Source organism: Protopterus annectens, chromosome 12.part0 (assembly GCF_019279795.1).
Source record: "Protopterus annectens isolate FY-2018-M chromosome 12.part0, PAN1.0, whole genome shotgun sequence".
Lineage (NCBI taxonomy): Eukaryota > Metazoa > Chordata > Ceratodontiformes > Protopteridae > Protopterus > Protopterus annectens.
The window spans coordinates 173,956,536-173,983,778 of NC_056746.1; the positions used below are offsets into that span (position 1 = coordinate 173,956,536).

The 27,243-nt window shown below is 41.0% G+C and overlaps 1 protein-coding gene across 1 annotated transcript in view; it reads right to left on the reverse strand.

Moving 5' to 3' along the window:
* PKD1 (polycystin 1, transient receptor potential channel interacting) overlaps window positions 1-27,243 on the reverse strand; it is a 2,476,043-nt gene that overhangs the window by 1,590,662 nt on the left and 858,138 nt on the right. The window contains exon 14 of the mRNA XM_044088902.1: window positions 21,208-21,383. Coding sequence (XP_043944837.1) covers window positions 21,208-21,383 — 176 coding nt within the window. The remainder of the gene's footprint in view (window positions 1-21,207; window positions 21,384-27,243) is intronic.

Here is a 27,243-nt window from a genome sequence, read left to right on the forward strand (position 1 = left end):
AAACACTGTTGTCTATCTCCTTATGTGCTCCTTCTCAATGTAGTACACCAGCACATTATTCAATCCTACTTTGTTTCAGCACAGAATCCTTTCTCAAAAAAGAACAAAATCGTCTGCATGTATTTCAGAGCTGAAGATAGCATCTCATAATCAGATGCAGATCAAAGCTGGGCAGAAACAATTCTACTGCCTCCACTAAACAACTTAACACACAACTGGGATGCATACAAATAACAAATGTGTTGCCATACCACTTATCTAACTTCTCAGAATGTGTGCCCATTCAATAAGTGACTTAATATTTCAGCTGTCCTAGGCAAAAATTAATGGTGAGGAAAGATTTTACCCAGATTTCATCAGCAACCTGTTTAATTTCTCCCAAGTTATACATTGTCCCACTCGTGCTGATAAACACAATAAAAAACAATCTTTATTGGACTGGATATTAACAAATAAGCCAAACCTCAGTTATCAATCCGGCTGTCTACCCATTAACCTTAGTGACCACACCCCCACATTTCTGCTAAGAAAAAAACTTCAAATCAAAACCCACACTCCATTTAAATACATCTGCAGCAAAAAACATTTCTCCCCTCACCTATTTAATCAACTACTTCAAAATTTCAACTGGTCACCATTAAAATACCTACAACTGGACCATGCAGTAGAACTCTTTAACAACAAATTCCTTGAAACCTAAATCACCTTTCCCCCACCAGAAAAATGCACAAAAATAAAACAACTTTCATGGCTATCTCCTGATACTAAGCTACTTATTATTTATTTTTTTTTTTTTTTACATTTGTTGACCGGGAATGTCTAACTGAGCTGAAACCCTTTTTCAGTAGTGTCCTGGGGAGAAAACCTCCAGTATTTTACAGATTACATTTAGTCATTTACAAATATTGTACAAGCAAAAAGTGGCAAAGCAGCTTGATGACAACAACAGCTTTTTTTTTTTAGTACTAGTAAAGTTAAGAATCTTGGTAGAAGCTGCAACATTTGAGTAAGTTATAACTTTTACAATTTGTTGATAGAGGATGACAGTGAAGTATCGGAGTGAAGAAAGGAAAACATTCATCTGCAGAGTGTAATCAAGGTGGGTTTGAGCAGTGGCAGCTCCATTGCCCTTTGAGATGTTCTTTTAAAGTTAATTTGAATTGTTGAGAAAGTTTGAGTGTTCAAATTTCAAGAGGAAGTTTGTTCCATTCAATAGAGGGATGGTAGCTATATAAGTTGCACCCTGCTTTAGACTTAGGCTTATAGATGTTTAATAGGTCTTGGGAAGAGCTGCAGAGGTTTCTTGAAGGGGCATAGTGGGAGATTACAGAGTGTAAGGCTGGACAGAAAGATGGCTGGTATAGAAAAGATTGAATGGTTTGAAGCTGAGTGAAAAGGAGGAGGTTAGGCAGTTCAAGTCAGTTTAGATATTTAAGAGACGGACAGTGGTGAGATCTATAGGATTGTTGAGCTGCAAATCTAGCTACTTTGTGGTATGTAGTCTCAAGTCTAGTAAGAAGAGAGGAGTTAAGGTTTGTAAGGATTTGTGAAAAATAACTTAAGCAGGGGAGAAGGTAAGCATGTGTGAGAGCAATTCTTGCTTCCTGAGTGAGAATTTTTTTATTTCTATATAATAGACCTAATTTGAGGTGAGTTTTCCTGATACAGTTATTTACATGGAGATCAAATTTTAGGTGATCATCAACAGTGATACCGAGGAGTTTGGAGCTAGAATCTGCTACTATAGGGGTAGAGTTTTGAGCTAGAATCTGCTACTATAGGGGTATTGTTAAGTGACTGGATAGTAAATGAAGTCTTTATGTGGTTGGCTGTTTTAGGAAGGAAGAGTAGGAGTTTTGTTTTTTTAAGGTTGAGGATGAGTTGGTTGTTGGACAACCATGTTTCCACTGATTTAAACGAAGACTGGGTAGCTGATAAGAGTTTGGAGGGAGAGTTTGCTATAGTTATAACTGTAGAGTCATCAGCATATTGGATAATAGAGGAAAGTGGACAGGAGGTATAGAGCAAGTTGGTGAAGATATTGAAGAGTAGTGGTCCTAAGATGGACCCTTGAGGGACACCCATTTTTACTGGAAGGGGAGTAGATAAGGCTATGTCCCACCTTACTGAATGGAATCTATCTTTTAAATAGCTTGAAAACCAAGCCACTGTGTTTGGGGAGAAGTTGAGGTCAGACAGTTTGTTTAATAGTAGAGAGTGGGAAACAGTATCAAAGGCCTTTGAGAGATCTAGGAAGAGACAGGAGATAAGTTTATGGTCATCTCTGGCCAGGGAGATAATATTGAGAAAGGATAGAAGAGCATTATAGGTGCTGTGTTTTGGTCGAAAACCATGTTGTGTAGGAGTGAGTAGGTTTTCCTTAAGAGAGATGTTCCATGACTTGAGTATGTACTCATTTTTCTAGGATTTTTGACAGGGAAGAAAGGATGGCAATGGGTCTGAAATTAGAGATTTCAGTGGAGTTACCTCCTTTGTGGATAGGTAGGGTGTAGAAGTGTTTCCAGATTGATGGTACTTTAGATTCAGAGATTGAGCGGTTTATAATGATGGAGATGGGGTAGGCTAGTGAGTGTGCAGCTATCTGAAGAAAGTATGATGGGATGTTATCAGCAGAATAAGAGCATGGTTTAATTTAGAGAGCAGGGTTCTGATGTAAGTTGTAGAGACAGGCTTAAGGGAGAAGACTTTAGGTGGGGTAGTTGAGGAGGAAAAGTACAGTTTTGTACCTACCATAAATGTAGATGTTCGAGGATCCACATTGCTGCAGTCCTAACTATTGGGTAGTCCGCTGTCCAGTCAGCCCGAATACCAAAGTATATGGCTGACGTCGGTCACGGCGCATTAGACTGACGTCAGTACGTCAGGGTACTAATGCGCATGACCGACGTCATATCCTCAGTCTTTTCTTGCCCCAGATGTCAGAAGACCCTAAAAAGACAAGGCCAAAATCAAAACACACCAAACATACCTGCACCAAAAACATATACAACATATACAAAGGTACCAGAATATAATCTCACCTACACAACCACCCCTAAACACAGAGGGGAAGGAGGGAGGGTAAATTGGACTGCAGCAATGTGGATCCTCGAACATCTACATTTATGGTAGGTACAAAACTGTACTATGTTCTTCATTCCACATTGCTGCAGTCCTAACTATTGGGTAGAATCCCAAAGCAGAGGTAAGGGAGGCTGGCAAATCATAAGGAAGCAGGAGCTGATAACATGCCTTGCAAAATAGCTGTGGCAAAACCAGCCCTAGACTTAGAGTAGAGAGGAAGGTGGTAATGCTTAGAGAAAGTATGCACTGAACTCCAAGTAGCTGCCTCCAAAATATCCTTAGTTGCCACCCCCCTTAGAAATGCTGTTGAAGTGGCAGTAGCCCTAGTGGAATGAGGCCTAATCCCAGCTGGAATCTCTTTGCCATGATGGGAATAACAAAATGCAATGCAAAACCCAATCCACCTAGAAATAGTTTGTTTTGACACAGGCTTGCCCTGCTAACTCAAAGCAAAAGAAACAAACAACTGCTGAGACTTTCTAAAATCCTTAGTCCTGCTTAAATAATAACGCAATTGCCTGTGTACATCTAAAGTGTGCAAAATCTTTTCCCCTTTATTTTGGGGATCTGCATAGAAAGTAGGCAAATGAATAGTTTGGTTTAAAGCCACACTAGAAACCACCTTAGGCATAAAGGAAGGATTAGTACGTAATGATACCCTATCCTTATGAAAAATCATATAAGGCTCAACCGCCATAAGGGCCTGTAACTCAGAAACCCTTCTTGCAGAAGTAATGGCCAACAAAAAAGCAGTCTTCCATGACAAGAATTTCAGGTCAGCAGTAGCTGCAGGCTCAAAAGGTTGTAGAGTAAGTTTCTCCAACACAAAATTGAGATCCCAAGCAGGAGTAGGAGCTCTACGTGGGGGTCTTATATTCTTTGCCCCCCTAAGAAATTGCTTGAATAAAGGATGTGAAAACAATGGTGGGTCACAATCATAGTGAGCTGAAATCGCTGCAGCATGAATCTTAATGGAAGAGAAAGACAAACCTTTGTCCAATAACTCAGTAAGATATTGAAGAGCCACACTCAAATTAGGCTCCGAAATCTCCAAATTCTGTGCTGCAGTCCAAAATAAAAATCTCTTCCATTTTTCTGCATGCACTTTCCTTGTACTAGGTCTTCTGGCTTCCATAATCACATTTAAAACCTGTTGAGGAAGTTGAGACCTGCTGTCTTTCAAAACAGAATATGCCAGGCTGTTAGATGAAGAGTTTGAAGCTTGACATTGAGCAGATGACCGTCCCTCTGAGACAATAGGTGTGGAATCAAGGGTAAAGGCCATGGAGGCTTCCTTACCAGACTCCTCAGTAATGGGTACCAGTGCTGCCGAGGCCAATCTGGAGCTATTAAAATCATCCTTGGCTTGTCTTGTCTGACCTTTAGAAGCACCTTTGGGAGAAGAGGCAGAGGTGGAAAAGCATACACATGAAGATTTTTCCAACTGAAAGAAAGAGCATCCACTTTCCAAGCTGTGTGATGAAATCCTTCGTGCAAAACTTTGGCAGCTGGTGGTTTAGTGGAGAAGCGAACAGATCTATGTCTGGAGTTCCCCATGACACTGTCAATTTTGAAATACATGAAGATCCAGTTTCCACTGTGGGGATCCATGATTTGTCTGCTTAACACATCTGCTAACGAGTTCTGTGCTCCCGCTAGAAACCTTGCCTCAAGAGTTAGTTGCAAGCTGAGCGCAGTCTCCCATAAAATCATTGCTTGCCTGCACAATGGGTATGAATGTGTTCCTCTTTGTTTGTTGATGTACCACATGACAGTTGTGTTGTCTGTTAGAATCAACACCTGCCCTGGAAGAAGTAACTCCTTGAAAGCCATTAATGCAAACTGGACTGCTAACATCTCTTTCATGTTGATATGTAGATGCTGTAGTCTGGCAGGCCACTTGTCTTGTATCCACTTTCCATCTAGATGAGCTCCCAAGCAATGTCTGAGGCATCTGTCGTTAGAATCTGACTTGCCTCTGGCCGGGTCACAGAGAGTCCCTTGTTTAGGTGACATTCCTGAGCCCACCACAAAAATTCCTTTTGAATGCAAGGTATTATTTGAATGACAGTGTCCAAATCCTGGCAGTGCTGTGTCCATAGATTTTGAGATACCATTGTAGCTTCCTCATATGCAGTTTGGCATTGGGAAGCACCAGAATACAAGATGCCATGAACCCTAAGGCTTGAAGGACTGTCCTTGCAGTCAGCCCGGACTGAAGAGATAATTGATGGAAGTAACTGGAAAGATTCTTTTGTTTGTCCGGGGTTAGAAAGGCCCTCTGGGCTGCTGTATTCAGTCTCACACCCAGAAAGCACATGTCTTGAGAGGGTACTAGACTGGACTTTATTTCGTTCACAGAATACCCTAGGCATCTTAGCACTGCTATGACATATTCCAAATGCTGTAGAAGGTCTTCCTTTTCTTGAGCCAGAATCAGGCAGTCGTCCAAGTAAGGATAGATTTGAATTCCTTTTAGCCTGAAGTAAGCTATCACTGGAGCCAGAACCTTTGTGAATACTCTGGGCGCAGTAGATAAGCCAAAGGGCAATGCAGAGAACTGATAATGAGAATTTCCAGCTCGAAAACGCAGATACTTTCTGCAACTTAGTCTTATAGGCACATGAAGGTAAGCTTCCTTGAGATCTAAAGTTACCATCCAGTGATCTTTGCCCAGTAGAGGTAAAAGCTGTTGTAACGTCAACATTTTGAACTTTGGAATGTCCAGATAAGTGTTGAGGATAGATAAATCCAAAATTGGTCTCCACGTGTTCCCCTTCTTTGGTACTAGGAACAGGCGAGAATAAAATCCTAGGCCCCTTTCTGGCACAGGAACTGACTGAATGGCTCCTATTTGGAGTAACAGAGAAATTTGTCTGCGAGCCTCTGTTCTTTGTAGAGGAGGAATGTCTGGCATGCCTTTGAAAGGAGGCAAGGTATGGAAATAAAACCTGTAACCGTGGTGAATGATATCCAGAACCCATTTGTCTTGGGTAATTAAATCCCAATTTTCTTTGAAAAGAGACAGTCTTCCTCCTAGAGGTGCCGCCAGGCGAGAAGGTACTGGCAGCTGAAAAGGCAGGTCATTGGGTCTGCTTACGAAAGGACTGACCCCTGCCCTCACCAGAAGTCTGAGCAGGTGAACTCCCTGTCCTAGGCCTAAAAGAACCTTGAGCTCTGCCCCTACCACGCCTAGACCTACCCCTAGACTGGGAATCATAAGCAGGATAAGTCCACCCCTTAGTAGGCCAATTTCTACTAAACTGGAGGCTGCACCTGCAAAAATCCTTAACAGTTTGCATAGACTTAGCCTTGTCCTCCATTTTCTTTAAAACTGCTTCCACAGGCGAACCAAACAACACATCAGACTGTAAAGGAGCATCCAAAATCCTTGTCTTAACATGCTCAGCTAAGTTCTGATCTCTCAACCAGGCGTGCCTACGAAGAACAGAACCAGTGGCAGCCACCCTGGAGGAGGCCTGCACAGCATCAAAACCACATTGCAAGGAATGTTTTCCCACTTGTTCAGACACATGAACTAAATCCTGCAACTCTTTACACTCAATACCTTCCGCCAGAGCATCCACCTTAGATTTCAACTGTGAAAGAAGATAATTCTGATATTTTAACATGTGAAACTGACAATTCAACGCCCTCATGGCTAAAGTGGAAGAAGTATACACCTTCTTTCCCCATCTATCCAAAGCCCTTGCCACTTTATCAGGCGGGACAGGATTTTTAACAACTGAGGCCTTCACACCTTTAGGCCCCTGAGAGACAGTTTCCGGGTCTGCCCTAGGACTCTTAAAAAGATACTTATGAGCGTCAGGCACCCTATAATACCTATCCGGTTTAACTGGGGCAGGAGGCAAAGAATCAGGATTCAGGGAAGCCTCTGCAAAAACATCTTCCACCACATTCAAAACAGGAGGTATAGCTAAAGGCCTATGCTGGGGTAAAAACAAGAATTCCCTAAGCCTTTTCCTGGAATCAGAGAAATCTTGCCCTTCCCATTTAAAATGCTCCCTCATGGAATGCAGAGTCTCTGAAAATGAAAAATCCTCAGGAGGAGAAGCTGAAGGAGTAGAATCATCCACATCAGAATCAGAATAAGGAGGGAACTCCTGCAAGTCTTCAGCCAAGACTCAGAAGCCTCGAGCATTGCTCAAAACTCTCAAACTCAGGTTCCACCCTAGGCCTCTTATCAGGAGGGGCATAGAACCCCTTATCATAGTAATCAAATCCTCTGCCATTTTAAGCATATGTTTCTTAGGCAAAGACCCTGAGGCACTAGGAGAAACCCCTACTGAAGCAAAACTTGGCCTGCCCCTCAAAGAAGCCTTGGAAACAGAAGGGAGGCTCTTACCACGTTAGGAAGAGAAGGAAGAACAGTCACCTGAGAAGCCCTCTCAGCCTGGCCTACTTCCTGAGAGGATACATCCTGTAACAGTAAAGTCTCTCCTGAGACTCCAAAGAAACACCTGGCAAAACCTCCGGCTCCACTGAGTTTCTAAAGAACCGACGCCTGGGACTGTCGGTTCTTCCACTTTAGGCTTTGCTGCTTTGTCCTTGCGCTTTTTAGTCGAAGCCGCGCCGGAGCATCCGACGGCATTTTATAATTACAACGCTTCCCAAACACTAACCTGGCACAGTCTAACCTTCTCTTAATAGTGCGCTTGTTAAATCTAGCACAAGAGCGGCATCCAACAACGCCGTGCTCAGGCCCTAAACAAGGTATACACAAAGTATGGTAATCCCTATGAGGTATCTGTTTCCCACAAGAAATACAGTTATTCACTTTTTCTGACATCCGGTTAAATACTGAGGCAAGAAAAACCAAAATATTCCCAACGGGTACTTAGCCAACTTTGATTCGGTCTGAAACTCTGACTTCAGAAACTTTCAGAACGCCAACCTGCACTCGCAAAATTGCTTCTGCATCAGACCATGCGGCAAAAAAGACTGAGGATATGACGTCGGTCATGCGCATTAGTACCCTGACGTACTGACGTCAGTCTAATGCGCCGTGACCGACGTCAGCCATATACTTTGGTATTCGGGCCGACTGGACAGCGGACTACCCAATAGTTAGGACTGCAGCAATGTGGAATGAAGAACATCTGGGCCTTTGGGGTTCGTTGTATTGGAGCTATTGGGGTTAAGAAGTTTGGATACTGATTCAACAAAGTAAGTATTGAAAGTCTTGGCAGTCTCCACTGGTGCTTTTTCTGGGCTAGGGTTGGGGGAGGTATGGGGTTCCAGGATGAAGTATTTGGTTAACAGCATTCCAAAATTTTTTTGGGTCAGATTTTAGTGTTGTAGGAGGGTTATAACATAATGCTTTTTTATCTTTAATGATACTTTTTTGCCGGGTTTCTTTGTTCTTTATATCTTTGCAGGTCAGTTGGGACTTTTGTATGCATCCATTTTTTCCAGAACCTATCTCTAGACTTTATGAGAGTGTGTGTCTTTTTTGTTAGCCAAGGAGATACTTTTGCTTTTGTCCTAATTTTATGGGGTGGGGCTAATGAATTTATGATGTCAAGAAAAGTAGAGTTGAAGGCTATGACAGCTTTGTCTAGGGGGAGCTGGGAGAGGAAGTCCCAGCATACTCTGGAGATGAGGGTGTTAAATGAGTCTGTGTTGAAGTTAGAGATTATGTCTAGTAATGTATCTATGTGGCTTAGGGAAGTGGTTTCTATATCTAAGAACCTTTATGGGTGAGTGGTCACTTAGGGAGTCAGGTATGGTTTCCGGATTGTGATATTTAGTGGGAGCTGATACTAGTATCCAATCAATGAGTGTATTTGTGGAGTGGGAGTTATTTGAATGTGTTGGTTTGGTAATTAACTGAGTGAAACCATATAGATTTATATGGTGTGGGGATCCTGGGTTACTGAGAGTTAGCCAATTAATATTTGTGCCCCCAAGGAGGATCGTTTCATTTGGGATATTCAAGGAGAGATGGGAGAGAATGCTTTCCAGCAGTGGGATATTTTCACCAGGTGGAATGTAGGTGGCTACTATAGTAATTGTGGTATAGTTATTGATTGTGATGTTAACTGCAATTATTTCTGCTGGGTGGAAAGATGGGATTGACTGTGTAAGGTGAGAGATAGTAAGATTATTAGAATAGACTACAGCTACTCCTCCACCCTTTTTGTTTGTGTGGTCGAGACAAAGTATGTTGTAGCCAGGGGGGAGAATTTCTTTATCAAGGTGGTGTGGTTTAAGCCAGGTTTCTTTAACTACAATAACATCTGGGGCATGATTTGCTATCCATGCATGAAACTGACTTACTTTGAGGATGCTACAGGTGTTAATAGAATAGAAGGAGATTTGTTTATGAGATGAGGTTTGATGGGCTGGGGTGAGAGAGGGGTTTTGGATGGAGCTGAGGTTAGTATATGGACCAGGATTTGGGTGTATGTCACCAGATGTAAGTATTGTGGTGGGGGAGAATTTAGTCTTAGATGTAAGTGGGTAGTTTCTAATATACTTTGTCCTGTTTTTTAAGAGTAGAGAGTAAGAAGGGGATATTTTAATTTTGGGACGTTGTGTGTTAGAGGACAGCATATTAATAGAGATAGTTATTGTATTTTTGAGTGATTGTAATAATTTGAGATAGGGTTGGTGGGATGTTTATGGAAGGAGGGTAATGGAGCATAGGGTTCAGTGAGAAGAAGTAAGAGGATTAGTGGAAATAGCAGGAGTTTAATGAGCAATAGGGTATGCATAGTGAAATAGGATATAAGAAAGGTTTGTGTTGGAGTGGGTGGAGGGGGGATATTAGCGAGGTAGAGGTATAAGAGATTTAGAGTAGGAGTTGGAATAACTAATTTGGAAATGGCTGTAGTATTAAGGGTTAGCAGAAGAAGTTAATATATGAGAGAAAGGAGGCGGAAGAGGGTGTATACTTTAGTGAGGGATAGTTAGTGGAGTTAAAGGTAGGAGGATGGGGTGTGGAAGTGGGAGGTGGCTTGATGCTAGGTATAAAGGAAATGATATGGGGATGGGAGGGGACCGAAGTGAGCCCGAGTGCAGCGAGGGCGAATGGAGCGGGGTTACACCAGAGACAGAAGAAAATAACCCTAGAAAAAGCTATCTGTTAGTAAGGGTATCTTATCTGTAAGTAGGGATATATTTTATATGTGAGAAAAAAAAAGGTTTTTCAGATGTCCGGGGTATGTGGCATTTTACATCTTGCTGAACAATGGTCTGTTAAACAAAAGAGACAAAGCCAGAGCCCTATACCTATCATCCAAGGACAAAAACCATGCTTGCCAAATACCAGCAACTCAGAAACCAAACTAAGACAAAAATCAACCATGATTAACAATTCTACTTCCAATCTTCCCAACAAAAGTACATTCAAAACCCACAAAAATTCTGGCAATCAACTACCTCTTCAACCCTGGAAGACTCACCACCACCTCTCCTTCTACATTAAATACCTCTGAACCCTTAGCCTCACAGTTTAACTCATACTTCATTAACTATATATCCAACCTCCTACAATGCCATCAACAGCCACCACTCACAATCCCCTCCCAAGTATCTGGCTCAGCAGAATCCTTCTCTTTTAAATCTGTTCAAACATCCTACATAAAAAATCTTTTATACAATCTAAAACCCTGCTGTCTTGCTGCCGACCAGCTACCAAATGAGTTCCTAAAAATCGCAGCCCCATCTATTGCCTACCCTATCTCAAGTCTAATCAATTGTGCCATCTCTGAACAATATGTACCCCACCTCTGGAAAATAGCTCACATCATTCCCCTCCACAAGGGTGGCCCCTCTAAAGAAGTCGCTAACTACCACCCCTTAGCAATCCTCCTTCCCATAGCCAAGATTCTTGAGAAATGTATTCAGTAACAATTCCTAAACCACCTTACATCAAATAACCTTCTAGCAGACACCCAGCATAGTTTCAGCATAGTACTAACACTGCTCTTATAGCCTTCACTGACACCATCCACCACCTTATGAACAATGGTCAGCTAATCTCTGCAATTTTCCTGGACATGTCAAAGGGTTTTGACACCATTTCCCACCAACTCCTTCTTAACAATCTTGCCACTTACAACCTCAGTCAAGCCACCCTAACATGGTTCCACAGTTATCTATCAAACAGGCAACAAGCCACTAGATGGGACCAAAATCTCTCCCCTCTACTGACTGTTAACACATATGTACCTCAAGGGTTCATATTGGGTCTCCTTCTCTTCATCGTCTTTACAAATAACCTTATGTCTGCTACCCAACTAGCCTCAATCATCAAGTATGCCAGTAACACAAGTCTTATTGTATCAGCCCCCTCCCCCCTAGAACTGCAACACAAAATGCAAAAAGCATTTCAGGAAACTGACTCATTCCTTACTAACCACCAACTCATTCTTAACCCAAAAAAGACTAAGTTAATTATATTCACAAACAGAACAAACAAAAACAACTCTCCTCCCCTCTCTGTCCTATCCACAAATGGCAATAAAATTGAGTCAACTAACCAGGCCAAACTCCTAAGTATTACTATAGATGACAGACTAAATTTAGCATTCATATACCCCAAACAAACAAAAAGTCCATGCCAAACTCGGTGCACTCTATAGGGCAAAACTATATATAACACAAGCCAGACTAGCCACTGCCAGATCTTAGCTTCTATCTACTCTATTATATTGCCCACAAAATTTCACCAACTTACACAAAACCGACCTCCAGAACCTTGAGTCAGGCTGCAACAAAATAGCTACATTTGCAGCAAATCTTCCTTATAAAGCTCATCATTGTACTGCTCTTAAACAACTAAACTGGCTCGAACTCCCAAACCTCTTAACACTAAACCAACTTACCCTCACCCACAAAATTATTCAAAACCCAAATGACTGTTCTGCAATTTCAACCCTTGCCCAACTACATGTCAGCAGCAGACCCCTCAGATCTACCAGCAGACCACTGCTCAGAATTACACAGTCTCATAACACCCACGGAGACTCCCTCTACTCAAACAAAATTGGCAAGTACTGGAATTCCCTTCCACTAAAATTTCAAAGCACTCTCTCCTATACTGCTTTTAAATCAGTATACTAAAAGAACACGTTAAAAATACCTGGATTTGCCACTGTCGCTCTCCTGGTTAAATCCTAATGTTTTCTGCACCACCTTGCCTTTGCCATACAGACCATAGCTTTTTCTCTCTTCATGCACCAGTGTTGCAGTGTCGGTCTACTCCTGCTTAAAATACTTTCTTTTAATCAACTTCTGCATTCTTCTTTGTCTTGGCCTCTTCTAATCACTATTATTTTTTTCATAATTCAATCTAATAAACAGCTATCTGACTTCTCTCACTTCTTAATCAATCTGAACTCTTTGATAAGCTCCTGAGTTCCACATGTAAGTTATTAATCTAGCTTTAACATTGTATCGTATACACCAGTGTGTTTCTCAAATTCCTTAAATACTGTAAATGCTGTTCTGTACTGTTGAATCTGTTTAATATGTATTTTCTAATGTTTGTTTTAGTCCACTGTCTAATTTTGTACTGTATGTTGTTGGAGCTTTTCTCCCCAGGTCTCCGCTGTAAATGGGCCCCCAGCCCAGTCGGACACTACCCGGTAAACAAATATAAAATAAAATAAAATAAATTTCTTAAACATTGTGCTGAACATAAGAAAAGATAATTGCTTAGCTACACAATCTACAAATATGAAGAATGAAACTGTCAAACAGGTTGAAACACATTGCAGTTCCTGTTCTCAAACAAGGTAATTGTCAGGTATCCAACAGCTATAGGCTCAAATCCCTGGCACCCTACTCACTCTAAAACATGATGAGACAGTTGTTCAGCAGTTTATACATTACCTCATACAGCTTTAAACAATCAGTCAATAGCATGGGTTTGGTCCTGACCACAACATGGCTATGGTCATCAAGTCTGAAATATATATTCCACAATATTCATTCTGGTCTTTTGACTGGTGCAGTGTCTGAGGGCACATTAAGGCATTCAGCTCAGTCAATCATATTCTTCTGAACAAGATGAGGAACCCATGTTTTAGTGATGGCCTCATCCTATGTTTTCAAGACAGTCCTAATGATGGAACCTTCAAAAACAAAATAAAAGACACCCTATCTTCTTCTTCATTTACCTCCATGGGTTATTCTCTGGGCACTTTTCTTAGGGAAGCTTCTTTTCACACACTTCATCAATGATCTTAAGATCACCCTCTGTAGATAGGATATAGTTCATCTCCTCAAATGTTTTAAACAAAACCTATTTGGATATGACCAGCAGACTAAATAGGTAATTTGGTGCTTTTTTTAATAAGGAAAGGGCTTGGCATTTCTAGTGTGTGTGTGTGTGTGTGTAGAGGGGGCTATATCACCTGCAATCCTCTAACTAATATAATTAACTTTGTGAGGTTAATAAAATACATCTTAATTACTACTTTTATTAGGCATACCTTTATGATTGTACACCCTTTTTAACGTTTGATATTATTTATATATAACTTACAGTGGTTGTATAAATTTGTGTAACGTACACCCCGGGCTAAAAGTGAACATGGTCTACCTGAGTCAGTATTCTACACTAGTTAACAGATTCAAATAAACAAACAAATAAATAAATAAATAAAAGTCACAAAACCTGACAAGTTATAAAACAGTGAGTAAATGTCCCATTAGTCAGCAAGCCTCAAAAAAAACAGGTTTTGACAAACTGGTCTTCACTGCAATAATCATACAATGTATAGATGACTTAGTTCTCTAACGCAGCAGCTCGTTTAACAACACTATCAAGAAAGTACCGTTGTGTACACTTACCATAAATGTAGATGTTCGAGTGTATTCACTGTTGCAGTCATCACATTTGGGTTATCTGCTTGCAGTAGCCCTCGGTCGGCCTGATTATCAAAGTCTTGGGTCCTGCGTCGGTTGCTGTCTCATCTTCCATGACGTCAGGTAGTCACGGGTATAAAGCATGCAGCCAATAACATTACATCAGTTTTTCTTGCCCCACATATCAGGTGCCCCCCATAATGGGAAGCAATTATATACAAGGTTACACCTCCATCAAAAAGCAAATACACCAAAAAGCTTTAAGCATAGTAAACAAGAACAGAGGTATAGTCAACAGAAGTCAGGGGGCTGGAGGGAGGGTAACCAGGACTGCAACAGTGAATACACTCGAACATCTACATTTATGGTATGTGTACACAACTGTACTATGTTCTTTGTGTTTTACTGTTGCAGTCATCATATTTGGGTAGATTCCCAAAGCTAAGGATGGGAGGAGGTAATTGGATAGCATTAGGACCAGCTATAAGGCCCTGCAAGACTGCAGTGGCAAAACCAGCTCTGGATTTAGAAAAAAAATGGCAAGTGGTAATGCTTGGTAAAGGTATGTACAGAACTCCAGGTAGCAGCTTCTAGGATGTCCCTGATAGGGACACTGCTGAGAAAGGCTGTAGAGATAGATGCAGCCCTGGTAGAATGTGGTCTAATCCCCTGTGGGGTAGGTTTTCCATGGTGCTTATAGCAGAAATGAATGCAGTGGCCTATCCACTTAGAAATGGTTTGCTTTGAAATGGCCTTCCCCTCTGCCACTGCAGCAAATGCAACCAGCAGCTGTTCAGATTTCCTGAGAGGTTTAGTCCTGTCCAAGTAAAATCTAAGTTGTCTGTGCACGTCCAATGAATGCATTATTCATTCCCCCTTTGTTCTGTGGATTAGAAAAGAAGGCTGGCAAATGAATGGACTGATTAAGGGTCACACTGGATACCACCTTGAGCATGAAGGAGGGATTGGTCCTGAGGGACACCATGTCCGCATGAAAGATGATGAAAGGCTCCACTGCCATGAGGGCCTGTAATTCAGACACTCTTCTTGCTGAAGTGATGGCTAGAAAGAAGGTTGTTTTCCAAGAAAGTAATTTCAACTCTGCATTTGCAGCTGGCTCAAAGGGAGATGGAGTGAGTTTTTCCAATACAAAGTTGAGGTCCCAGGCTGGAGTGTGGGCTCTCCTGAGGGGTCTTAAGTTTTTGGTCCCTCTGAGGAACTGCTTCAACAGTGGATGAGAGAAGAGGGGTGGTTCTGTATTGTAATGAGCTGATTGAGCTGAAATGGCTGAGGCATGAATTTTGATGGAGGAAAAGGAAAGGCCCTTGTACAGCATCTCAGTTAAGTATTGAAGAATCTGAGGTAAGTTGGGCGCTGCTGTGCCCATCCCTTGAGTTTGGCTCCAGGAACAAAATCTTTTCCATTTTTCAGCATAGGGTTTTCTAGTACTAGGCTTCCTTGCCTCCAGAATGACATCCATCACTTGTTTACTGAGGGATGGTAACGGAGAGATCAGGTAATTAGCCAGGCTGCCAGGTTCAAGGTATGAAGTTGTGGGTGCAGAATCTGGCCCTCCTGCTGGGACAGCAGGGTAGGGGGGTCTGAGGCAGGTGCCATGGTGCCAGCAGTGACACACTGCGCAAGAGGAGGTACCAGTGTTGGCGTGGTCAGTCTGGTGCAATCAGTATTGTTCTTGGTTTGTCCTGTTTGATCTTTAGTAGTACCTTGGAGAGGAGAGACAGAGGGGGAAAGGCATAAACTGAGGTGAAGGACAGGGCATCCATTTTCCAAGCTTGTTTGTGGGGAGTCCTTGTGCAGAATTTGTCCAATTGGTAGCTCTGGGGGGAGGCAAACAGGTCTATCTCTGGGCTTCCCCATTTGTTTCCCAACATGTTGAATATCTTTGGTTCCAGTTTCCACTCATGTGGGTCCATGAGATTTCTGCTTGGGTCGTCTGCCAGTGTATTTAGCTTTCCTGCAGGAACTGAGCCTGTAGGTGCGCTTGGTAGCTCAAGGCTGTGTTCCACAGAGCCATGGCTAGTCTGCAGAAAGGGTATGAGTGGGTTTCTCCCTGTTTGTTTATGTACCACATAACAGTGGTGTTGTCTGTCTTTACCAATAATTGTCCTGGAAGAATGTGGTCCTTGAAGGCTGTCAGCGCATTCTGTACAGCTAACATTTCTTTTTGATTGATATGCAGGTGCATTTGACTTGGGTTCCATTTGCCCTGAATGCACTTCCCTGCCAAGTGAGCCCCCCATGCATAGTCTGATGCATCTGTTAGGGTTTGGGTGGCAGGGGGTAGAGTGAATGGCAGTCCCTTGTTTTGGTGGCATGCCTCTGCCCACCAAAGGAACTCTATCTATAGACAAGGTATGATAGGAATCATTGACTCTAGATCCTGAGAATGTTGACACCATAGGCTTTTTAGATACCATTGTAGTTCCCTCATATGTAGTCTTGCATATGGAATTAGCAGAATGCAGGAGGCCATGAACCCCAGGGCTTGCAGTATTTTCCTTGCAGATAGCTGGGTCTTTGTGGCCAGTAGTTTGAAGTAGGCTGTCAAATGAACTTGTTTCTCTGGCGTGAGGTAGGCCATCTGGGAAGTTGTATTCAAGCTTGCTCCCAGGAATACAATTTGCTGGCAGGGTACAAGATGTGATTTCTTTTTGTTTATGGTATACCCCAGAGAAGTTAGCAGTTTCTTTACAAATGCCAGATGATTCAAGAGTATGTCCTGGCTTTCTGCCTGAATTAGACAATTGTCCAGGTATGGGTATATTTGAATATTTCTTTGCCTGCAAAAGGCAATGACTGGAGCTAGGCACTTTGTGAATACCCTGAGCGCAGCAGATAAGCCAAAGGGCAGTACAGAGAACTGATAGTGCATGTAGCCTGCTTTGAAGCAAGATTCCCTTATTGAGATGTGCAGGTAGGCTTCCTTTAAATCCAGTGTTGCCAACCAGGCATCTTTGCCTAGCACAGGATGCAGCTGATGAAGAGTTAGCATTTTGAGATTACCAAAAATGTGTTTAGGATAGACAGGTTCAGGACAGTACGCCAGGAATTGTCTTTTCTGGGAACCAGAAAAAGTCTTGAGTAGAAACCATGTCCTCCTCCTTCTTCTGGGACAGGCTGAATAGCCCTGATGCTTAAAAGAGAGAGAACTTGCTTTTGCGCCTCTGCCCACTGATTTGGTGGTAGATTTGCCCAACCGTTTGCGGTTGGTAAGGAGTTGAAATGGAATCTGTATCCTTGGGAAACTATATTTAAAACCCAATTGTCCTGAGTAATGAGTTCCCAATTATTTACCTGCGGGGCAATCTTGCCCCCTAAAGGAATAGTCAGTTGAGCAGGGCTTGGAAGGTTTAAAGTTAAGTCATTGAGACAGTTTACCATAGGGGGGAGTCTTACTACTTCCTGCTTTGGAAGTGGGAGCCCCCCACTGCTTAGTCCACCGTGTCCCTTAGGACTGCAGCCTGGGTGCTCTGCTGGTGCTGGGTTTGGACTGAGAATGCCTGGAAGAGGCAGGAAAGGACCAATTCTTAGAGGGTCAATGCCTTCTAAATCTGGGAGGCTGTACTTGCAGGAAATCTTTAACAATTTGCATAGATTTAGCTTTTTCCTCCATCTTTTTAAGTACTTCTTCTGCTTTGTTGCTAAACAGGCGGTCTTGGTTTAAGGGAGCATATAGCAGTTTAGCCTTAACATGATCTGGCAAAGATTGCTCCTTAAGCCAAGCATACCTTCTAAGTACAGTCCCAGTGACAGCAGCCCTGCCAGATGCCTCTAATGAATCAAAACCACATTGCAAAGTATGTTTTCCAACTTGTTCAGCAGAATGCATTAAATCCTGTAATTCTTTATTTTCAGCACAATCAGGAATCAAAATCATTTTCTGTTTAAGCAATCCAATAATATGCTTCTGTCACTTTAGCATATGAAACTGGCAGTTTAAGGCCCCAATGGCCAAGGCTGAAGATGTGTATACCTTCTTACCCCATCTATCCAGCGCCCTGGAATCTCTATCAGAGGGGGTAGAATTTTTGGCAGTAGTGGCCTTAATGCCCTTGGGTCCCTGTGAAATGGTCTCAGGATCCGCAGTAGGATTTTTAAAAAGGAACTTGTGAGTGTCAGGAACCCTGTAATACCTATCAGGTTTTCTGGGTGCAAGAGGTAAAGAGTCAGGGGCCAGGCTAGAGTCCGAGAAGGCATCAACAACAATGCCCAGTACAGGAGGTATAGCTAAAGGCCTGTGTTGGGGCAGGAGTAAGAAATCCCTAAGCCTCTTTTTGGAGTCAGAGTAATCCTGGCTTTCCCAGTGAAAATGCTTCCTAAGAGTATGCAAGGTTTCACCAAAAGAGAAATGCTCCGGAGGGGAAGCAGAGGGAATAGAGTCCTCTGCATCAGAATCCTCATAGGTAGATAAGGGTAAATCCTTGTCATCAGTGGAAACAGAAATTTCAGAGTCCTGATCAGAAGAAACAGAAGGAAAATCAGTCCTAGGTCTTTTAAATGGGGAAGTGTGGCTTCCCCTGATTAGAGTAATAAGGTCTTCAGCCAGTCTTATCATTTGTTTTTTAAGCATAGGGGACTGACAATGCGGTCTGGGCATCGGTTTTCTAGGCATGGATCGAGTTTTAGGCCTTGAAGAAGAAGATGGCGTTGGTTTAATATGCAAGTCAGTAGGCCTGAATACACCCTCAAAAGCCGGTGCCTGCACAGTGGCTCTGGACCCATCCAAGGTGGAGACATCTGCAGGTTCCACAGTCGAGGAAGCATCTTGCGGCATACCAGACTCCGAATAGGTCTCAGTAGAGGCCTGCGAATCTGAAGTAGCGGGTATCAGGGGCTGCAAAAGCACCTCACTGAGTACCGGCGGACTGGCTACTAGCTTAGGAAAAGCGTCGTTGGCAGCTTTGGACCTATGCAGTCTGTCTTTATCTTTGCATTTTTTTTTCGGAATGTCGGTAGTCGGGTGGCTTACCGAAACCATTTCTGGATAATTGAACAAAGTACTTAGAAGCATAAATGAACCGATGACGAATAGTTTGAAGTTTGAATAAGGTACAAAACCGAGAGCAAGGTACGTCGTAGTCTGGGCCTAAGCAAGGAATGCAGTACGAATGAAAATGTTTATGAGGTATTTGCTTTCCACAAGAAATACAATTGTTAACTTTTACTGACATCGATTTAGACCAAGAAAAAGGTTCCCCAACGGGGTACTTAGCTTAGTTGAAGACTTCGGTTCTGAAATTTGAAAAGAGTCGGCTGACCGGCACCTGTGAACTGCTTCTGCTTCGGGCAATGCACGGCAAGAAAGACTGATGTAATGGCGTCGGCTGCATGCTTTATACCCCTGACTACCTGACGTCATGGAAGATGAGACAGCAACCGATGCAGGACCCAAAACTTTGATAATCAGGCCCACTGAGGGCTACTGCAAGCAGATAACCCAAATGTGATGACTGCAACAGTGAAACACAAAGAACATCCAGCCTTCATATCACTGCTTCCAAGTGGACAGCTGGTTCCAAGCCCATACGTTTGCTAATAACATTACAAAGCAAAGTATATACTTTTTTGGTGCACTGCTCAGACTTGAATCTGCTCTTCCCAAATGTATCATCTACATTCCAGACAGCTCAGCTTGAGAGACAGTCACTTCAAGTATCTGGGTATCTAGCTTAAAGGAACTTACTACTGCCTGTGCTACCAGATCGTATAACAAGATCAGTGCCTAGAGGTATATAAACTCACAAAGTAAATTAAACCGTGGAAATCTGTGTACTGCAATTAGAATATGGGCTCCTACTACAAATCCACTCTTCCAAAGATAATCTCAAGTGGCTCTATATCTTGCAAAACAATGCAGCAAGATTCCTGCTCCTTGACATATTCCCTCCTCCATTGCTTATATCATCTAAACAGTATTAGGCTGGTACATGTGGCTGAGAGGGATAACCTGCAGTTCCTTCCTAAATCTGACCCAAAAACTCCTCATGCAGAACTACAGTATTCCCCTTACACTTAAATTTCAAGGAACTGGGCTTATTTCTAAATTCCTGTTCTGAATATGCCTTTTTATTTGTCTGCTCTAAGTCAGTGTAATTTAGATGCTTACACCTTATGATTTATTGTTACACAGACTGCTGCATGCAGTGAAATTCCTTATACCCATTTCCCAGGAAACAATGGAATGTTACCATTTTTAAGAAAGTACTCCAGGGGCATTTCAGAGCAAGTACAACACTACCCATCTCTGGCACTCTGCTATGACATCCTTATCTGACTTACTGACACATTTTTTAGCAATGTTTCTGAGCTATGGCTCACTCCTATATGATGCAACTCTTCCTATATGCTGTAAAACAATACACATTGGAAAGTAGCTCACCTAAGCATCAACGTCTAATTTGATACTTACACAAAGTAAGCAAATGTATTTCCACACTTTGGAAACATTTCTGAAATGGACACTGACCTGCGAAATGAATGAAAACGTCCATTTTCAGCTCAGCTTGCTTAGCAGGCAAGCAAATAAATACTGAGTTCTTGTTGGTGATCTTACCTGTACTTTCTGCCATCAAACACAGTAAATAACAGCATCAGCATTCTGTACCTGAATTTCAACTGCCACTAAGGTACTTTTTTATCCAAAGAACTTCTTCAAACAGTAACAGAAAAAAATATGCAGATAGCTTTGTACAGGCTGTACTTCAAAGCTTCATATGCAAAACATACTGCACAGTTTACTTCTTTTCTTTAGAAAGATTAGGTTTTGATATTAAAAAAGTGTGCTGCACTCATAATACTGTACTACAATGGATGCCCAAAAACATTATTAAAAATAATTTCAAATGTGTCATTCTTGACATTTTTAGTAAACATATAATTTAGCAGTTGATTGTCTTAAGCTTTTTGAGCACTATAACAATTTACCTCCGTATTGCATTTATTCAGAACCTGGATTTTATTTAGATTTCCTTTTTACCTTTTCCAGAAACAGCATTGACATGGAGATGGTGACAGTAAAGGAAAATAGAAAATCTGCTAAATACCACACAAATCTGCAAGGCAAGTACCATTTCAGATAAATGTAATTTAAGTATAACAGTTTGCAACTGAAATTTACTGACGTTCCTTGAAATGATAAAAACAACTGCTTATGCATACATACCTACTACTTCTCAGTATTACTTTGCATTTGTTAACATAACCCATAAACTTGTATATACAACAAAGAAATAAGTGTATAATTAACAAAAATTACATGATTACCTAAATGTGGCATCCATAGCGGAATCCACTCTAACAGTAGCTGTCAGCTCTTGTGGGGCATGTTGTAACACAATAGGAGAAAAGCTGGAAATACTCAGGTCATTCAGTTTATGCATCACATCAACTGTGACATTATAAGTTGCTGTAATGCTGCTCACATGGTTTGATGCTGTTAGCTGTAATATTAAAATAGGAAAATAAATTATTTCATTAAATTCCAATATATCTCAAGTCCTAAGTTTTTGAATCTGAAGTCAAATAGCTTTATTTATTTTAAGGCTCATAAGCAACTTTTGAGCCATGCATCCTTGACATAAACTTATAACTATTAGTTTAACTCAATTGTTAAAGAAACAGCAACATGCTTTTTATAGATACTTAGTTTTCCAACTTTACTAAAACAAACTACACACCTAATAATGTAAGGTATAACTACAAACAGGATATAAAGTGCTAACCCTGCAAGGCACAAATGGTATTCCCTCCCCGGTGTAATGTTTATCAGATGGTATATTACATCGTCCTTATCTTAAGTCTGCATGCAAAGAATGAACCTCAACATGGTCTCCAAATAACTTAAAAAGCTGAAATTATATCTTTCTTATTTATTTACATTTTGGAGATGGAATGTTTCTAATAAGAAAAAAGAAGCATAAGTGGGGAGAAAATAGTAAATGAAAATACAGGGTATTGAGGAAGTTATGAAATACTGCAGAACACTTCCCTGTGCTAGGGACCTATTTAATAAAATTACTCAATGACGGGATGCTTATAGATGGAAGTACCAACATTACAGCCACATGGACAAGCACAAGCTGCAGAAGGTAGGCCGTGTCAGGTGGTGATTCCTACACTTAGAATATTTAGGAAGGGAAGTAAAGCAGCAGAGGGGAGGAATGATGCTGTAAGCCCACCAGCAGAGATCACTACAGAGGTTGGTCATTCAGCTGGAGAGAGAGACTGGGAGATTCCTGCTGGCTGATTATAGTACAGAGACCACCTGATGCAGAGAATACAGATGCTGACAGACTCTGTAAATGCACTAAAGTCTGGGCAAAGAAAAGATCTGAAAGGATACCACCATCTTCCAAAATATATTTACTTATGTGTGTATGACGGCTTAATAAAAGACAAAAGCAAGCAACATATTTATGTGTGTGCAGTGAGGCTTCGCTTGCCTACTTGCAAAAGGGAGTGTTGCTGTTTTGAGCAGCAGCCTTCCAAGATTTTAGATGTTTAGGGATTGAATAACTATATACTGATTAACTAAGACATGACTAACCATAGTAAACCCTTTCATTTCATTTACTCTTCTCAGTGTGAACTTATATAACCTGGTGCTACATAATTATAAGTGAATACTCTTGAAATAAAACACAGGTTTTACAACATGAAATAAGTACAGGTGAGGAGGGGAATACTAGTCATCAAGGATTTAAATGCACTGGAAAAAAAGCTTTGACCCCTGTATTGTCAGCACACAAAACAACTTGATAACAATGCAGAAATTTAGTCCTCAGTACCACCACCACTAGACACAAAGGATACACTTTAAATTTTACATTGTCGTTGAAAAATATTATATTAAAACTGAGTGAAAAGCTTCAAAGGCACATCAAGTAGCTTGATAGCAACCCGTATCTTCAGTCCATTGTGCTGACTGAGAAGGCTTGCATTGGGTTGTATTTTGCGAACTATAAGCCGCATGAAACAATGTCTGGTATTACTAAATGAATGTAGTCGTCTTTGAGTTAAGAGGAACACAGCATGGGCAAAATCAGGGGCAGCTGTGAAACATGAGGGCTTGTCTTTTGGAGGGAGCACCATACCCCTAAGCAGCCATTCTAAAGAGTTCCTGACAAAGACAAGAACAACGCTAGATGATATCATGGATTTGTTTTTAAACATTACTTAGAATAACTTAAAGTTAATAGAGCAGTGGGTACACTTTCTGAACAATAATGGCTGGCATTATTGACTGACTGTAAACTTCTGTGATTTATGAAGGCAGGGAAAAAAATAAGAGGATACATCAGGGATGTTCTGTCAGCTTGGAGATAAGTACATGGAATGTTGTCCATTTCAGTGTGTGTGTGTGTGTGTGTGTGTGTGTGTGTGTGTGTGTGTGTGTGTGTGTGTGTGTGTGTGTGTGTGTGTGTGTGTGTCTCTCTCTCTCTGCATTTGCATGTGTGTAAGTGTATTGGAGAATGGTTGAGGAGGGTGAGGTGATTACTGCAGTTACAACCCAAGTCCTTATATTAAATAACCGACAAGTTCTTGTTGAAATTCAGAGGACTACAAGTGCAGTGCTTGGAACACTGAGACTGAAAATGTGACTGTAAGGTATGTATACTAAGGGATCTACTTTCATTCACTGAAAACACATTTCACTGAATTTCAATTCACCCACACCAAATTGCTGAAAGCTCAAATCACTGAAAACTCATTTCACCGGATCACATTTCACTGAATGCAGAGTACTGTAAGGCAAGTAAAACGTATATGCCCTTTTCCCCACTGTAGTGCGAACCTGGAGTTAGTATACATAGTTAGGGGGGTGTGGGGGCACAGCCCCCCACCTAGTTTGCTTTTATATTTATGAATCTCATTTCACTGAAAGCTAACAATAAACTAGGTGGGTGGCTGTGCACCCCCCAACTATATATACTAATTCCAGGATCGCACTACAGTGGGGAAAAGGGCATATCCATTTTACTTGCCTTACAGTACTCTGCATTCAGTGAAATTTGATTCGGTGAAATGAGTTTTCAGTGATATGAACTTTCAGCGATTTGATGTGAGTGAACTGAAATTCAGTGAAATGTGTTTTCAGTGAATGAAAGTAGACCCATACTAAGTCTGGGGTTGTGGTACTTCAGAGAATTCGACCTACTGTAATGTTCAGTGATCTTTGAGTTAGTATATTGCCACAGCCAGAACCCATCTCTTATCAACATTACTCTATGCATCCCCTATGTTAACAAATCTAAATAAAACCGACCTGAACAAACTTTCCACATGCTACAACAAAATAGCTAGGTTTGACACCAGTGTTAAGTCCCACTCTCACCTCTGCCAATCCCTACACAAACTAAACTGGCTAGACTTTCCAAACCTAATACACTACCACCAACTCAACCTAGCACATCGGATACTATACCATCCTGATAAAAACCCCTGCCCTAACCGGCCTTCTAAACTTCTACAATTCTAACAGAGAACTACGATCCAGCAACAAAGTCCTAATGGAAGTTATTCCATGTAAAAACAGCTGTGGGGAATCTCTATTCCCCCACAAGGTTGCAAAAACATGGAATACCCTGCCCCCCTGACCTCAGGTTACAAAACCACACATCCACATTCAAAAACCTCCTTAAATCACACCTTTATGACAACCATATATGTAACTGCAATTATCCCTCCTGAACCTTCACCCTACTGCAGACAGTTATTTCCTGGTGCCCTGACATATACTTTTCTCTGACACTGCTTGACCTATGCTAATTGTACATATTGTAAATATTTTAATCATGGTTTACTATGAAACTAAATATACATATTCAATACTTATGCTTACACTACAAACGAGCTATGCTCACATATCTGTACTATGATCATGTATTATTTTAAACAGTTACATATCTTACAACATGTTATCCTATGGGGTGTATGCCCTATACTATGTTACCTCCTATTTTTTATCATATATATTTTTTATCATGTATGACTTATTGCTCTGTAACTTTGTGGAGCTTTTCTCCCCAGGACTCCACAGAAAATGGACACTAGTTGCCCAGTCAGACTATCTTGGTAAACAAATGTTAAATAAATAAAGAAATAATCAAATAAATATATAAAGGGTGTGCAAAGGCAGAAATGCTTTAATAACATTATCATGCATTTTGAGATTCTCTCTACTTCTTTTGTAACTGCATTTTACTTCATGCATGGACTTACAGTTGTGGGAGCCAGCTGACTTAAAATTGCATGCGTCATTCAAGATGTAACATTATCTAGCTTTACTTTTCCAAATCTCATAGTACCATACTTCTCCAACCTTTTCAGGCATCCATTTTCTAATTTTCTTAATTGGCAACTGTATCTATGTATCTTCTTTGGACTTCCTACTGAATGATGACTTAATATCTTATGCATACCTGATACACCAACAGCTCCCCGCTACTTTTTCACCACTAATATAAATTGAGAAGATTACTTTGTTGATCCCTGAGGAACTCCCATTCCATTTGCAAACTATTCACGCACCTCATCATCACAGTTATCTCAAGAAAACCTTACATTTAGCTAATACTTCACTGATGCCAATACTTCTCAGTTGTTCAAATATTAATTCATAGATAATCAAAAGGCTGGTTAAGATCCAAAAAAACAAGATGACAACCTGAAATCCTTTACTAATATGACCAGATACATTATCCCCAAAATATAAACAGTTTGATTGTACAGATGGCTCTTCTGAATGTGACTGCCGCCCCCAATATTGACTCTGAAAATTCCTTAATGCAGTCCTAACTTCCAGTGCCCCAGTTTCTATATGACCTTACTTACACCTCTTAAAAAGCTAACTGATCTGTAACTCTTGTGACATTTTCTTTTACCTTTACTTATGTACATTAGGACAAAATGTCCTTTATTCCATCCCACTTGAACTACACCTTCGACTGTACGTTTATTAAATTGAAAGGACAGCAACAAGTACTGATTTTAATTCTTTTAACTACTTATTATTAACTTCATCACTGCCGGGTGCTTAGATATACCACTCTCTTCTATATAGTTTCCCATAAAAAAAAAAAAAAAAATGTCTTTCGGCTTTTCCCGGTTAGGGGTCATCACAGCAGAACTGTGACTGACAGGCAGTAGATTTTTTTACATGCTGGTTTGCCGGGCCTAATGCACAAACTTCAACGAAGGAACACCCATTCACGCATGTTGACATACATAAGATGCTCTAACTGAGAATCGAACGTGCAACGTCTAACTGTGAGGCGACAACGCTACCGCAGCACCACCACCGCAGTATCCTTCTAATATTACATCCACCACAAGCAGTTACTATAATTTGTGGACATGCTGTAAATCTTAACTAAATAATTTATTAGAGCCATAATTCATTTATCAAGACTTCTACAGTCAGCTGCACATCACTATATATATGGTTTCATAAGTCATATACTTGTACCGCAATGTTATGTTGTCCCTTGTGTCAGATTTACTATGCACTTGCTGAAATCATGTAATTGCGCCCACAAGATCTGATAATAAAAGCATTGCATCCTTAAAGAGGTGACCAATAGTCAGAAAATGCACAAAGGTCCTCCCTCCCCGTAACCCATGATGTGGGGAAAGCCTTCCACTCCTCAGCTCTATATATATCAATTCCAGTATCACACTAAACTGAGGAAAAGGGAAAAAGATATGCAAGATTTATCTTCTCCGTCTTACCTGACGGTATAACACAACACTTAATGTGCAGAGTCATTGCTGACATTCCATTAATTCAACACACACTAAAACATTTCTCCTGCTATGATATTCGGAGTGTTGTTGTAGCAGAAAATGAAAAACAATAGGTTACTCCATACATCATATACCAGTGCACCTTCCCCTTTTATAGGTCAATTGCTAGTATCTTAAATTCTTAACATTAAAATCTCTAGTACCTTTTTCACTACACAGGCTTATATTTACTAGTATAACATGCCCTTTTTATGTATTATTGCTTTCATTTAACAACATCTTCCGTTTTCCATACCTTAAGTTCTTAAAGTACTATTTGGTACCTTAGGTAAACAGATTTCTTTCATGTTGTTTAAATTTCTAACCAGCAACTTTCCTGCGCATCTCCATTAATATTCCTCAATAACATCCACCAGTCCCATTTTTCGATATCTAGCCTTATTGCATCAAAACCTGCATCCTTCCATTTACACTTCCTACAGAATATGATGATCTCCACCTACAACTAACACTGGGGGCATCAACTTTCAGAGACTTGAACTAAATACTACCTAA